Genomic DNA, 13,403 nt, shown 5'->3' on the forward strand with positions numbered 1-13,403 from the left:
GCATCTGTTTCTCAAAACAAGGTAATTCAGAAGGAGGATGTTGTTAAAAATAAAACCATTACTTTTTTCGATATTTATTTTTTCAATTCGTTTAAACTAGAATTGATTTAAATTTGAAAAAATATTATAAGAAAATTAATTGTAAATGAATTCTTTAATAAAGTGTTAATCTTAATTTACATTAAATCTTCTTTTTTTTTGTAATACTTTCTCATTAAAATTTACTTATTAATTTTGTTGAATTGTTATTTTCCTTTTTTTATCTTTATTTTAATTCTCTTTTATTATTGAAAAATAATTTTAGTTGGAAATTTTATTCCTAAAAGTATTTTTAGTTTTTTATGGTTATTTTAAAATGGTAATTCTATAAATTTATTGATTTAAATAATTGTTTTTATTCTTCTTTTTGAAAACTTTAAAAGATTATTTTATGTTTTTTAATTAAACTCTTTCATTATAAAATACTTTTATTACAAAGTTAGTTTTTAATAACATTATATTCATTTGATATTGTTGTTTTTTTCTCTAACTTTGAAAATATAAATAAGGTTTATAAATTTATAGAAATAACATCTTAATAACATTGCAGTATAAGTATGATTGATGAAGTTTGTTGATTTTGATAAACATTTAATATTTTAATTATTTTTTAGCTTTTGTAATAATTTTGAGATTGATGGTTCAAAATATATTTAATATTTTTCTCCAATTAATAATGAATTTTAATTTTTATTCAGGTAAGTTATTATGAAAATATCTACCATTATAAATTATCTTTTTGAAGAAAATATTATAGATAGTTTTTTTTGAATATCTATAACTTTTTATTTTGAATTTTTTAGAATAGGGCAATGATTAAAATATGAAATAATATAGTATTTTATCTGTAAGGACAAATACCCAATAATATCTCAGTATTGTTTAATCACAAAGAATTATTTTTCTCTATAAGAAGAAGTTAACATAAAATAGTGCCATTGGTAAAGGGTATAATTTTTAAGTTTATTAGAAACAATCAATAAAATGGATGGATTTTTGAAATGTCATTGTAAGTATTATTTAGAGTTAAATGAATAAATAATAAAACATCAATTTTTTCAATTAATTTTTGAATTTTATAATATTAGTTTTTCTTATAACTAAAAAAGACAAATTAACAATAAAAATATAAAATGAATAGTTTATTAATAGTTTTATTATTGATATCAGTAAATTCTTTCAAATTTAATTATTTTTCTCCTGAACTTCAATTGGTAAACAAATTTCTAATGTCACAATGTCCATCAAAACATAATATTAGTATAAGTAAAGTATATGCAGATGTGTTAAAAAGTGTTCCAGAAGAAGAATGGAATTACGAGAAAGTAAGTATTGATTGGGGATCTCCACAACCGTATCAAATAGTGTCAAGGATTGGAAGAGGAAGATATAGTAGTGTATTTAAAGGAGTTATGACAGAAGGGTTATATCCGTGTGCTATTAAATGTCTTAGATCAATCAAAGAAGACAGATTTAAAAGAGAAATATTAGTGTTAGAACGATTAATTAATGGGCCAAATATAATTCGATTATATGACTGTGTAAAAGAAGAGGTAACAGGAACCCCATCATTAGTAATGGAATACATTCAAAATACAGAATTTAAATTATTTTATAAAAATTTTACACTTAAAGATACTCAATATTATTTATATGAATTACTTAAAGCGTTACAATATGCACATTCAAAAGGGGTTATGCATAGAGATATTAAACCAGATAATATTTGTTATGATTTAAATACAAAAAAATTAAGAATTATTGATTGGGGGTTGGCTGAATTTTATCATCCAGGAAAAGAGTATAATGTACGAGTTGCATCAAGATATTATAAATCACCAGAATTATTATTAAACATGCAACAATATGATTATTCATTAGATATGTGGGGATTTGGATGTATATTAGGTTCATTGATATTTAAAAAAGAACCAATTTTTGAAGGTAGAGATCTTGATGATCAATTACTTCAAATAGTCCAATTGTATGGAACTAACGACTTAAATAATTATATCAATAAATATAATTGTAAAGTAGATTCTTCTCTTCTATTTACACTTCAAAATTATTCTAAATCTTCATTTTCAAAGTTTATTAATGAAAATAATAAAAATTTTTGTACTGTAGAGGCATTAGACTTATTAGAAAAAGTATTGGTTTTTGATCATCAAAAAAGGCTTTCAGCAGATGAAGCAATAAACCATCCATTTTTTGAATCAATTAAGAAATAATTGAATAAAGCTATTTGTTATTAATATTAAACTATAAATACACTTTATTTAGTTTTTGTCTCACTGAATAATTCAGTTTTCATATGAATACCTACAATGCTCAATCAAGAAAAATAGATAACCAAATAAAAGCAAAAGGACTACAAAAAGTTAAATACTATTGCCAAATGTGTCAAAAACAATGTCGTGATGCAAATGGATTTAAATGTCATTGTGAAACTGAAGGTCATAGAAGAATGATGGAATTATATGCCTCTGACCCAATGAAGTACCAAAGAGATTTCTCTAATCAATTTCAAAATGGGTTTATTAGAATATTACAAACCCAATATAAAAGAAAACAAGTTAATGCAAATACTATTTATAATGAATATATTCAAGACAAAAATCATATTCATATGAACTCTACACAATGGACTTCTTTGTCAGGATTTGTTAGATATTTAGAAACAAAAGAAATTGTTGAATTAGAAGAAAAAGACGAAGGACTTTTTATTAAATTAATTGAACCAGAAGACGATAGTAATGAAACTTTAAACCATGAGGATGAAAGAGATGAATTAAAAGAAGTGCTTGATTCAATAGTAAAACAAAATAAATTGTATGGAGTAGATGAACAAAATATCAACGACACAATAGTTAAAGAAAAAAAACCAATATTTAACAAAATTAATAAATTGAATAAAAAAGAAAAGAAAAAAAGTAAAACAATTGTATTTGATGATGAGGACTCATTTAAAAAAAGTGAAATAGATCAGAAAAAAAAGAAAATGCCAATTACAAATCCAAATCAAATGGGTATTTAGTAAAAAGGAATTAATTATTTAACAGTTTTAATGAAAGAAATAATTCATTTTGTTTTTTTTTAAAATAGTTTAAAATATAGTAAAAATATAATAAATAAAACCATAAAAAAAGAAACTTAAAAACATAATTAAAAAGAATGGAAATTGATTTATTAAAAATATTAGCAGTAAAAGAAAGTACTAAATATCACATTGAACAAATTAAAAATGAATTTAATAAATATGAAGAAATTGTTAAAGAAGAAAGAAAAAAGAATTTTGATATTTATTATAATGATATTAAATCATTAAACGATAATGACTTAGAAAAAAGACTTCAAAAAATTTACGAAGAAAAAAGGAGGTGTGTTGAATTAGCTAATTTATCTCAAAAAATTATTCAAAATTATAAAGAAATTATTAATATTCAACAAGAGTCAATAGAAAAAATTAAAGTACTTAATTTAAATGAACGTTCTATTATTCAAAAAATAGAAGAGAATGTAAAAAAATACCATACAGATTTAATAACTTTAAACCAAAAACCTGAAAACTTTACTAAAACACTTCAATCAGTTGACCTTGAACAAATAGATGGAAATGAATTAAAAATTCAATCAAATAAAAAAGATAATATTGTTGATAAATATAAAAAGGATAATGTTTGTTATGAACAAATAGATGAATGGGATGATGTTGATGATCATTATTCTAATATCCAACCTAAACATCAAGTAACCATTGATATGGAAGATTCTGATAATGGTATTTCACTAAGAGTAAATAATGACTCTTCACTGGAATGGGAAGATAAATTTACTAATGTTACAAATGAAATTTATGAAAAACAAATGCACTCATACAAAAATACATCAAGAATAGAAGAAAATGAAAAAAAACCTTTCCTTTCATTAGATAAAAGAATTGATGAATTAAAACAAAAACAGCATAAAAAAGAAATTAAACAAAATGAGATGGTTTTAATAGAGAAAATGAGTAGTAAAATATTACAAAAAATAGGATTTAAAGAAATGACAGTAATTTTCGATACTTTGTATGATGGTTGGGGAAGAAAATCCTTTAATAAACATGTCATGGGAAAGAAAGGTGTTATGGGAATTATTTTTAATGGGTCAAAAAAAGCATTTGGATTCGTCTTTCATTCATTAACAATAGAAGGAAAATGGCTTGATGATGAGAAAATGAAAATTTTTACTATCAATTTAAATAAACCAATTGATCTTCAATTTTCTATTCATGAAATATTTTCTCGTAACTATGATGGAAAAAAAGTTATTTATTTTGCCTCCGAAGAAGAAAACGATGAAAATTTATTCTTTCAGATCATCGATATACTATTTGTACGTAAAGGAGAAAATGGACTTGGCCAACTCCAAATCCAACAAAATATTTCAAAGTATTTTTATGGATTAGATCCAAAGGATCTATTAGATAAAATGTGTTCATCACTTATTGGAACATTTACTCGTATTATATTTTTTGAATTAGACAAACCAATTAATTAAACATTTAGATATTATTTCATTTTGAAATATATTATTAATACATGAATAAAACTAAGAATCATCTTAAAACATAGTTATGTCAAAACGATTCTTTGTATATTCTTCTTTAAGTTTTGTTAATTCATTAACATCTTCAATAGTCAATTCACAGTTTGAAACTGTCATATTAGTTTTATGTCCTAACTATATTGTTATTTTTTTCTGATATTACATTTTTAATAGACAAAAAAAACAAACAGATGCTTTTTCTGTGGCATCAAAAAATTTTTGAGCATGGGTTCTTACTTGGACTGGAGTCCTTGTCCCAACAAACTTAGAAATTAATTTTACTGGAAGACGCCTAGTAGAAGTACATCCAAGCCAAGTAATTGCTTTAATAAATTTAGTATGTTCTTCAGTTGACCAATAACGTCGTGACTGTAACATACTCTGAACAGGTTTTTCATTTGATTGTTCACTTGGATTACTATCAACCAACAATGAATCAAAACTAGTAATTTGGGTTGTGTTTAATGGATTACATGAAAAACTCATAAGTTGTTGTTTGAGCATTTCATTCATCATCTCTAGATTATATATTTGTTGTGTTTGATTAATAAATGTAGAATATATTTGATTTTTATATTCATTAGAATTTACTTCTTCAAATGACATTTATCTAATGACTGAATTTGATAACTTTTTTGAGTTGAGATCTTAATCATCTATTGTCACTTCTTAGATTTGACTTTTCTTTTTCAAAACGATTCTATTTTGGTTTCTCCATCTTTGAACTTTTTTAGGAATAGTAAGATATACTAAAATGATTCTTTTTCTCTTGAGCAAAGTCAATTATTATATTAAATTATACATTTCTATTATTTTATCTTTTAACATTGGCCCTTCAATATCTAAACTTGCCCCTTCAACCAAAATTGATAATTCATTCTTACACATTAGATTTAACATTTTTATTGTTATATTTTGAACTGGGTATTTTAGTCTAAGGCTATGAACATCAATACAACTACTATCCATTTTTTTACTAATTAAATAATCATTAAACCTTTTTATTCCAGTTTCAAGGTCAGCAAACATTAATGAATCTTTTTGTAATCGGTTTAAGTTTTCAAAAATAATTTTGCATCTTAGCTCTAAAGTTCCGTTTACTGTCCAAACAATTATTCCAAATAATTGAAGGTGTTTCATTTCATTTCGAGTCCCACCAAAAAGTTTGTACAATTTTTGGCAATCACAAAACCTTTTTTCAAGTGACTCACATGGTTTTGCTCCAAAATTATTACATTTTTTAACAATACTTTCACTTTCGTGTTGAGAAATAGATAAAATATTTTTAACACCTTTGACCAACAACTCGACTGAAGATTGAATTTTAAAATGAAGAGAAAAAGACTGGTTTATTTTGATTTTTTCAAGCTCTTGTTTATGAAAGGATATATAATTTGGGATTTGATAAGTTGACATAATCTCAGTAACTTTTCCAAAACGATAGATTGTGAATGGGTAATATTTAATTGCTTCAGGATCATCGAATTCAACTGTCCTTTCCAATAATCCATAACATAATGATACTATCCCATACTTTCCTTTAAGTAAAATTAAATGAATAGTTTCAATAGTTGTGTACAATGGAAAATCTGATGCCATACAACCTAATAACCATCTCCAAAGTACAGAAGAAATGATATTAATAATTGAAATTGATGAGTGTTGAAAAATAATTAATTTTTTAATTACTTCTACATCAGCTTGAATACCAATCATGTTGTCAGTAAAATAATCATCTAATATTTTTATCAATTCTACTAATACACCATATGTCATTGACTCATCATTACTTACAAAAAGTAATGATGCAGCAAGATGAAGTAATTGAGGAAGATAATTCCCATAACTAACTTCTATAGATTGTAAAATATGAATTAATTTATTTGTCATTTCTTGTTTGTTATGTGCATTTCTGACAATTGTTCTTTGTGCATCTTTTAAAATATCTTCTTGGGGAGTTGTATTAATCTTAGGTAATTCTTTAGAATAATTTTTAAGAAAACTTAGATCAGGAGATGTAGGTAAATGTTTATTATATTTATGCACCTCAGTCCTTGTTGTTAAAATTTCTCCGTATGTTGTGGTGGCAGGGAATGGGTATGGTGTTCTATACAATCTATTTCTTCTTCGTTGATTCATTTCCATTAACTTCTTACTTGTTATTTTTTTAGTTCTCAATAATTATATAAAATGTTTTATATAACATTAAAAATAAAAATAAATATTTAATGTTACTATATTTAAACTATATAAAACAAAAAAGAACCCTAAAAAAGAAAGAACTAACCCTAAAAAAGAGCAATGTCTTCAGCAGTAAAAGCCACAGGAAAGACCCAAAAGAAACATACTGAAGCTCTTAAGAGTGTTCAAGTTTTCGGAAAGAAAAAGACAGCTATTGCAGTATGCCTTTGTAAAGAAGGAAAAGGTATGATTAGAGTTAATGGTGTTCCACTTGATCTCATTAACCCACCAGTATTAAGAATTAAAGTCTTTGAACCATTATTCATTGTTGGAAAAGAGAATTATGCTAAATTAGACCTTAAAATCAGAGTTACTGGTGGAGGACAAGTTGCCCAAGCTTATGCTATTAGACAAGCTATTGCCAAAGCTCTTATTGCTTATAACCAAAAGTTTGTTGATGAAACTACAAAGAATGAACTTAAGGCTAAATTCCTTGAATATGATAGAACTCTTCTTGTTGCTGATCCAAGAAGATGTGAAGCCAAGAAGTTTGGTGGACCAGGAGCTCGTGCTAAATACCAAAAATCATACAGATGAGCATTTTCAAATTAAGTGTGGTGGTTAATGTTGTTATTTTTTGATTTTACAAGTGTTTGTTTTTATAAAAATATAATGTTAAATAAAACATAAAAATTCATAAAAAAAATTACTTTATAAAAATGAAATGAAATTAATTGTAAATGATATTATTATATAATGTTGAAGAAAAATTAGTATTAATCAGTACTTTTACTTAACGATGAAGTGTCATGTTCTTCATATAATTCAAGAAGTTTAGAAACAACTTCACAAAATGATTTATAATTTTTTTGTTTTTGAATTTGTTTTAATTGATTAAATACTTCTAATGACACTCGAATTTTAGGATATCTTTGCTCAGATTTCTTAAATTCATCATCAAGGATTTTTGGTTTTTTATTATCAGTAACTTCTTTATCTCTTTTGGTAGGAGAAATAGGATGAATTTCTATATTTTCTAAAAATTCTCTTGTTAATAATAGTTGGTTATTGTTTTGAACTAATTCATTAGGTTTATTTATTAATGGATAATCAACAAAAGGATGACGAGGATAGGCCATCATGTTTTAATATTATTTAGTCAAAGTTCTCATTATAAAGAGGTATAATAAAGAGGAATTTATTTCTTAATCATCAACTCCAATGTTAAACTATATTTATTAGTTTTTTATTATTTCTTTTATGTATAGTAATTTAAATTAAAAGAGCCAAACAGACAATAACTCTTTTTAAAATATAAAAATAGTATAGAAGAGAGACTTATCTTGAGTTCTTTCATTTTTAATGTTATTTAACTTTTATTTAAATTTTAAATTCTTTTTATTATAAAAACTTATATATTATAAATTCTTTAATCAATATGATTTAAAAATTTAATAAAATTAATATAATATAATTTTCTTCTTTTATAATTTTTGATATCTTTAAAAAAGTTTTCTGTTTTTAAGTTTATTATTCAATTAAATCAATCCTTGTTTTTGTAGTAATAAATAATCTTTCTTTAAAATAATATTTCCTTCAACGTCTTCAAATTCTTCATCATTTGCGACATCAAATTCTGCTTCTTTTTTCATTACATCTAATTTATGTGCAAGTGCTAGTGCGTCTTTAATTCTACAAATATCAAAAAATTCTACAGAATTAGTTATACCAAGACATTTAAGTCCTCTTACATGTTGGGCTTCTTGAAAATGTTTTTCATATTCTTTTCTTCCAAAATAACTTTTGTTTCCACAAATTTCACACTTAAATTCTGTTCCAAGTCCATGAAGTTTATATAACCAAAATGGAATTGGTCTTCCATCATCTCCAATTGGATAATTATCAATTCCTTTTCTTATTTCTTCATTCTTTTCTAAGTCTTCTTCATTTATTTCAATTTCATCCATAATATTTCCTTTAGCTATTTCATCTAATTCTTTCACTGTTCTTCCCATTTTTAAATTTAGATTTTCTATTGTTGATTGAACAACTTTTTTCATTTCTTCATTTTCCATTAATTCTTTTATTAATAACATTGCTTCATTAATACTTCTTTCTTCACTTTTTTTTACCATTCGAAAATGTTTTTTACTTTTGAAATGAGACTCTAAGACTGTTTCTTTTGAAAATTTTTTATCACAATACACACAAAAACAATTCGTTTTTAGTATCTCTTCTTTGTAATTCATGTTATTAATTTGCTCATCATTAAATTGTTTTTTAATAACACTAATATTCGTATTTATATCAAGTAATGGTTGACTTCTTTCAATAAAACTAATCAAATATTTTAAAATATTATTTACATATTTCATCCATTTATTACATGAACAACGATATCTTCTTTTCCTATTTTGGGGTGAGTCCCATTCCCAAAACTCTCTAATATAGTCAACATATTTCCAATCTTCTTGGTTAATATCTTCAACTAAATTTATCATTTCACTAAATATTACAATCAAATCAATACATTTTCCATTCATTTCTTCACCTGAAAATGGTATTGTAATTTCATAAATATCATCACTCGGTCCAACACTTTCAATAAATGAAACTGGTTTTCCTTTAAATTCATTTTTGATATGTTCAATTCCTTGGTAAAATAAGTTTAAAAGATCACTAGTATTTCCATTCCCACTTATCATTTGTAGCTCTTCTTCTTTTTTACCTTCTTTGTCTTCATATAAACTAATTAATTCACTTGTTCTTCTATTAATTTCGTGGTTGAGTTTCATAATTATATGTTCATTCTTGATTTTATCTTCTTGAAGAACTGGTTGGTTCTTAATTCTTCTAATTATCTCATCTTCAAAAAGTTCAATCTCTTCGTGTAATTGTCGTGTCTTTTCTAATAAACTCATGACAAGTGAATTATGATTCTTAGTTTTCTTTTTTATTATTATTTCTTTATTTTCGTGATTTAAAACATTGAACAATTTTCACTTTTTTTTTTCAACAAATCAAATTTATAAAAGAATGTTGAAATGATCAAAGAACTAAAAATAGAAATTAAAAAAACTTAAAAAAATGATAAAAAAGAACTATAAAAAATAAAGGGATGATTGGACTTCTTCTTTTTATAACATTTACAAGTACAAACGCTTACCGATTTATCGTACCAAATAGAGCACAGGAGTGTGTATATTCTGAGATTAAAGATATTGAAAAAGTTATTGTTGAAATTGGAGTTATTTCAGGAGGTAATAAAGATGTTGCATTTAAAGTTACAGATCCATCTGGTTCTAATATATATTCAATTGTTTATGAGGAAGGCAAATACAACAATTATATTTATATCAATACTAAAACACCTGGCGTTTACTCTTTCTGTTTTGATAATACAATGAGTCTTTATACTTCTAAATTAGTTGAATTTAAATTACAACTTGAACAAATTCAACCAGCAACAGAACAAGAAGTAAAATCAATTAAAACTAAACTTTTACAAGTTTCAACATACTTAAACGATGCTAAAAATGATCAACGAAGATTAAGAACTAGAGAAAATCGTAATAGACAAAGTTTGTTTTTTTATCACTTTTCAATGATTGAATCATATCAATTAACTTTCTTTTAGCTGGTGACGCTACCAACTTAAGAACTACTATCCTTTTCTTTATTGGTTGTTTCGTAATTATAGCAATGGGATGTTTCCAAGTTTGGTATATTAAGAGACAGTTCAAGAGAGGAGGAAGATAAATTACTTTTGAATTTCTTCATCATTTTTGTTTTTATAACATTTTTAATTAAATTTTTTTTTTTGTGTTATTTATTAAGTAAAAAAATAAACTAAAATTTATAGTAAAATAGCTAAAAAATATAATAAAAGTAATGAAAAGAAAGTTGGAACCCTTAAAAAAGAAACTGGAAAAATAAAATAACCCTTGTGGCAATAGAAATGGCAGCCAAGAAGTCTGATGTTATGAGAAAGATTAAGATTGATAAACTTGTTCTTAATATTTCAGTTGGTGAATCTGGAGATAGATTAACTCGTGCTGCTAAGGTCCTTGAAACTTTAACTGGACAAACACCAGTTCTTTCAGAAGCCAGATACACTGTTCGTGCTTTCTCTATTAGAAGAAATGACCAAATTGCATGCCATGTTACAGTTAGAGGAGCTAAGGCTGCAGAAATCCTTGAAAAAGGATTAAAAGTCAAGGAATTTGAACTTAAAGCTAACAATTTCTCAGCCACTGGTAATTTTGGATTTGGTATTGAAGAACATATTGATCTTGGATTGAAATATGATCCACAAGTTGGAATTTATGGTATGGATTTCTTTGTTGTTCTTGCCAGACCAGGATTCAGAGTTTCTAGAAGAAAGAGAATGCAAGACAAAATTGGTAGAGACCATCTCTTGACTAAAGAAGATGCCATTAATTGGTTCAAAGAAACTTATGAAGGAATCGTTCTTAACAAATAATTGATTTGCACGGTACTTCGTTAGGATAAATAAAAATATTTGTTATTTTTTTAATATTTAAAACAAAATTATTTAACTAACAAAAAGGAAATAAAAGAATTCAATCAAATCGAATTCAATTAATTTGTTTTACGAATTAACAGGTAAACTTGATCTTTCATATTATATGCAGAAAGTTTTTCTGGTTTACCATAAAGCATTAATAATAAACCACCAAAAGAAGCAATTACAGATAAGTTGTCATCATTTTTATTTTCAACAAATTTAAATACCATCCCACTCATTACATAATCAAAATCATCCATTTTAGTATTTTTACCAAAATTATCAGAATAACCTTGATGAATATCCATTGGACTTCCATCACGATTTAGTGTTTTTGTTAAATCAAGTTTAATACGATCATTTCTATTTATGATTTTTATTTCTTATTTAACTTTAAAAAATCGTCCTCTTGAAATAACAAACTCCTCTAATGGAAATAAATCAGTGTTTATATCAACAAATACAGTCAAATCTTCTCCTTCTAATTTAAATCGTGAAACTCCTTCAAATAACTTTCCACCAATATCTTTTGCAATTACTTTGAATGTTCCACTTACTTCAACCATCTGTCTTTATTCATCTTTTTTCTCTTTTTCAAAACCCTTTTTTTATTTTTATTTTATTTTTCTATTTTTTTTTTAATGAATAATTCTTAAATTTGTATCAATACAAATTAATGTCTTTCATGTATTTATTTTAATTTTGTTCTTATTAGAAAAGAAGCGTTAATAGTATACTCTATTTTTAAGTCATATGAAGATAATATGAATTATAAGGTGTATTGATATATTAGGTTAATAAGGGATAGGTTTAACTTTAAAATTGAATTAATAAGAAATTATAAATGAATTTATAGGGATCTAAGTTCTAGCATTATCATTTTTATTATAATGGACATAGATGTATTAATTGCAATGTCAACAGATGACTCAACTAGGTTACGTTTAGAACAAATCAGAGAACAGTATAACTCTCTCGTTCCTGTAGTAAATAATGAATACGTTTCTTTTTGTACTAATGTCTTTACTGATTCAATCGACTCAGAAACACCTGACCAAATGAATCACCACTTAAATGATATTTCATTTTTAAGAAGAAAAAAACAAGAGAGTGTCGCTGCCATTTCTAAGTTATTAGACCGTTTTGGTAGTTTCAATGAAATGAAAGTAAATGACACAGAACAGCTAAAAGTTCTTGATGACATGGAACGAAGGATCAGAGAACGACTTAGTACTCCTATTGCTAGAGGTTATCAACCTAATCCATATGAACAACAAAACCCTCCTTCATACCCTTCAGTATACCCTCAAGACATCTATCAACAAGGAACATACCCAGCACAAGACAATGTCTATGAATCAAAACCAATTAAGCGATATGAAGAGATTGGAGAATATCCACCTCGCCATATGAAAATAGCAAAAACAGTTGACAGTGAGAGACCAATAACAGACCCATTAGTAAATAATGCCATGTCAAAAATTTTTAAAAGAGTAAAAAAATCTACAGTCAAATGTATATTTGATTCAGACGTAGATGGATGGGATCGTGCTGCTTTTACTGATATTATATCTGGTTTTTCTAGTGTTATGATTATAGTTTCACCTGTGGATGATAGAGTTTTTGGATGTTATATTGACACAGAAATCCATCCACATAGATGGAATGGTGGAGAGTGTAGCTTTTTATGTGCATTGCATGGAAATGATTTCTTTTGGGTTCATGGATATAATAAAGGAGTTCCTAAAGATGTTGATCTTTTAAAAATTGGTGAACCAAATGAAGATGTTTTCTTTTATTTCACTAAGTATATTTCTTTCCAAGCCAATAAAGGATTGAAAAAAAGTCATTTTGATGCAAAAATTTTAGAAATTGTACAACCTAAGCCAGGAACATTTATTGGTGATGGTATTACCAAATATTTTGAGTTACGAAAGTTCATTGTTTTACATTTCTCTTGATTGAATTTTCATTTCTTTCATTTTGGGCTTTTTTTATCTTAAGTTTTTTTTGGTTTGTTTAATAATCTTTTTTTGTAATATTTTTGATTTATTTTTTGACTTAA

General features: G+C 25.4%; 12 protein-coding genes across 12 annotated transcripts, besides 23 other annotated features; 7 read left to right on the plus strand and 5 right to left on the minus strand.

The window, feature by feature from the left end:
- Window positions 1-105: 105 nt before the first annotated feature.
- Window positions 106-141: a sequence feature (AT_rich).
- A 100-nt stretch (window positions 142-241) lies between these two features.
- Window positions 242-408: a microsatellite.
- A 220-nt stretch (window positions 409-628) lies between these two features.
- Window positions 629-652: a sequence feature (AT_rich).
- Window positions 653-683: 31 nt separating this feature from the next.
- Window positions 684-734: a sequence feature (AT_rich).
- A 338-nt stretch (window positions 735-1,072) lies between these two features.
- Window positions 1,073-1,201: a sequence feature (AT_rich).
- A 67-nt stretch (window positions 1,202-1,268) lies between these two features.
- Window positions 1,269-2,270, plus strand: EDI_259450 (casein kinase II subunit alpha, putative; the record flags this gene model as incomplete). Its single annotated transcript, XM_001735512.1, has 1 exon — window positions 1,269-2,270. The coding sequence occupies one exon, from the start codon at window positions 1,269-1,271 to the stop codon at window positions 2,268-2,270; it is 1,002 nt and encodes a 333-aa protein (XP_001735564.1).
- Window positions 1,639-1,665: a sequence feature (AT_rich).
- Window positions 2,040-2,067: a sequence feature (AT_rich).
- Window positions 2,130-2,157: a sequence feature (AT_rich).
- Window positions 2,271-2,353: 83 nt separating the features above from the next.
- Window positions 2,354-3,076, plus strand: EDI_259460 (uncharacterized protein; the record flags this gene model as incomplete). Its single annotated transcript, XM_001735513.1, has 1 exon — window positions 2,354-3,076. One exon carries the CDS (start codon window positions 2,354-2,356, stop codon window positions 3,074-3,076), a length of 723 nt encoding a protein of 240 aa, XP_001735565.1.
- Window positions 3,077-3,084: 8 nt separating this feature from the next.
- Window positions 3,085-3,240: a sequence feature (AT_rich).
- Window positions 3,214-4,581, plus strand: EDI_259470 (uncharacterized protein; the record flags this gene model as incomplete). The annotated part of the gene is made up of 1 exon (XM_001735514.1): window positions 3,214-4,581. The coding sequence occupies one exon, from the start codon at window positions 3,214-3,216 to the stop codon at window positions 4,579-4,581; it is 1,368 nt and encodes a 455-aa protein (XP_001735566.1).
- Window positions 3,446-3,483: a sequence feature (AT_rich).
- Window positions 4,572-4,621: a sequence feature (AT_rich).
- A 23-nt stretch (window positions 4,622-4,644) lies between these two features.
- On the minus strand, window positions 4,645-5,235 carry EDI_259480 (uncharacterized protein; the record flags this gene model as incomplete). Its single annotated transcript, XM_001735515.1, has 2 exons — window positions 4,645-4,764; window positions 4,819-5,235. The coding sequence occupies 2 exons, from the start codon at window positions 5,233-5,235 to the stop codon at window positions 4,645-4,647; spliced, it is 537 nt and encodes a 178-aa protein (XP_001735567.1).
- A 175-nt stretch (window positions 5,236-5,410) lies between these two features.
- Window positions 5,411-5,447: a sequence feature (AT_rich).
- On the minus strand, window positions 5,416-6,774 carry EDI_259490 (uncharacterized protein; the record flags this gene model as incomplete). Its single annotated transcript, XM_001735516.1, has 1 exon — window positions 5,416-6,774. One exon carries the CDS (start codon window positions 6,772-6,774, stop codon window positions 5,416-5,418), a length of 1,359 nt encoding a protein of 452 aa, XP_001735568.1.
- Window positions 6,295-6,317: a sequence feature (AT_rich).
- Window positions 6,775-6,805: 31 nt separating the features above from the next.
- Window positions 6,806-6,884: a sequence feature (AT_rich).
- A 46-nt stretch (window positions 6,885-6,930) lies between these two features.
- On the plus strand, window positions 6,931-7,407 carry EDI_259500 (40S ribosomal protein S16, putative; the record flags this gene model as incomplete). The annotated part of the gene is made up of 1 exon (XM_001735517.1): window positions 6,931-7,407. The coding sequence occupies one exon, from the start codon at window positions 6,931-6,933 to the stop codon at window positions 7,405-7,407; it is 477 nt and encodes a 158-aa protein (XP_001735569.1).
- Window positions 7,408-7,466: 59 nt separating this feature from the next.
- Window positions 7,467-7,568: a sequence feature (AT_rich).
- An 18-nt stretch (window positions 7,569-7,586) lies between these two features.
- Window positions 7,587-7,952, minus strand: EDI_259510 (uncharacterized protein; the record flags this gene model as incomplete). Its single annotated transcript, XM_001735518.1, has 1 exon — window positions 7,587-7,952. One exon carries the CDS (start codon window positions 7,950-7,952, stop codon window positions 7,587-7,589), a length of 366 nt encoding a protein of 121 aa, XP_001735570.1.
- Window positions 7,953-8,040: 88 nt separating this feature from the next.
- Window positions 8,041-8,093: a sequence feature (AT_rich).
- Window positions 8,094-8,165: 72 nt separating this feature from the next.
- Window positions 8,166-8,320: a sequence feature (AT_rich).
- A 28-nt stretch (window positions 8,321-8,348) lies between these two features.
- On the minus strand, window positions 8,349-9,731 carry EDI_259520 (splicing factor 3A, putative; the record flags this gene model as incomplete). Its single annotated transcript, XM_001735519.1, has 1 exon — window positions 8,349-9,731. The coding sequence occupies one exon, from the start codon at window positions 9,729-9,731 to the stop codon at window positions 8,349-8,351; it is 1,383 nt and encodes a 460-aa protein (XP_001735571.1).
- Window positions 9,154-9,175: a sequence feature (AT_rich).
- A 136-nt stretch (window positions 9,732-9,867) lies between the features above and the next one.
- Window positions 9,868-9,925: a sequence feature (AT_rich).
- Window positions 9,926-9,928: 3 nt separating this feature from the next.
- On the plus strand, window positions 9,929-10,569 carry EDI_259530 (COPII-coated vesicle membrane protein P24, putative; the record flags this gene model as incomplete). Its single annotated transcript, XM_001735520.1, has 2 exons — window positions 9,929-10,391; window positions 10,448-10,569. The coding sequence occupies 2 exons, from the start codon at window positions 9,929-9,931 to the stop codon at window positions 10,567-10,569; spliced, it is 585 nt and encodes a 194-aa protein (XP_001735572.1).
- A 29-nt stretch (window positions 10,570-10,598) lies between these two features.
- Window positions 10,599-10,698: a sequence feature (AT_rich).
- Window positions 10,699-10,768: 70 nt separating this feature from the next.
- EDI_259540 (60S ribosomal protein L11, putative) lies at window positions 10,769-11,293 on the plus strand (the record flags this gene model as incomplete). The annotated part of the gene is made up of 1 exon (XM_001735521.1): window positions 10,769-11,293. The coding sequence occupies one exon, from the start codon at window positions 10,769-10,771 to the stop codon at window positions 11,291-11,293; it is 525 nt and encodes a 174-aa protein (XP_001735573.1).
- A 25-nt stretch (window positions 11,294-11,318) lies between these two features.
- Window positions 11,319-11,369: a sequence feature (AT_rich).
- Window positions 11,370-11,412: 43 nt separating this feature from the next.
- Window positions 11,413-11,904, minus strand: EDI_259550 (DNA-directed RNA polymerase subunit rpb8, putative; the record flags this gene model as incomplete). Its single annotated transcript, XM_001735522.1, has 2 exons — window positions 11,413-11,701; window positions 11,762-11,904. The coding sequence occupies 2 exons, from the start codon at window positions 11,902-11,904 to the stop codon at window positions 11,413-11,415; spliced, it is 432 nt and encodes a 143-aa protein (XP_001735574.1).
- Window positions 11,905-11,943: 39 nt separating this feature from the next.
- Window positions 11,944-11,979: a microsatellite.
- A 249-nt stretch (window positions 11,980-12,228) lies between these two features.
- On the plus strand, window positions 12,229-13,299 carry EDI_259560 (uncharacterized protein; the record flags this gene model as incomplete). Its single annotated transcript, XM_001735523.1, has 1 exon — window positions 12,229-13,299. One exon carries the CDS (start codon window positions 12,229-12,231, stop codon window positions 13,297-13,299), a length of 1,071 nt encoding a protein of 356 aa, XP_001735575.1.
- Window positions 13,300-13,356: 57 nt separating this feature from the next.
- Window positions 13,357-13,403: part of a sequence feature (AT_rich) that runs on past the window's edge.

The sequence above is a fragment of the Entamoeba dispar genome, genomic scaffold, assembly GCF_000209125.1.
Source record: "Entamoeba dispar SAW760 scf_1105229459235 genomic scaffold, whole genome shotgun sequence".
Taxonomy (NCBI): Eukaryota; Evosea; order Mastigamoebida; family Endamoebidae; genus Entamoeba; species Entamoeba dispar.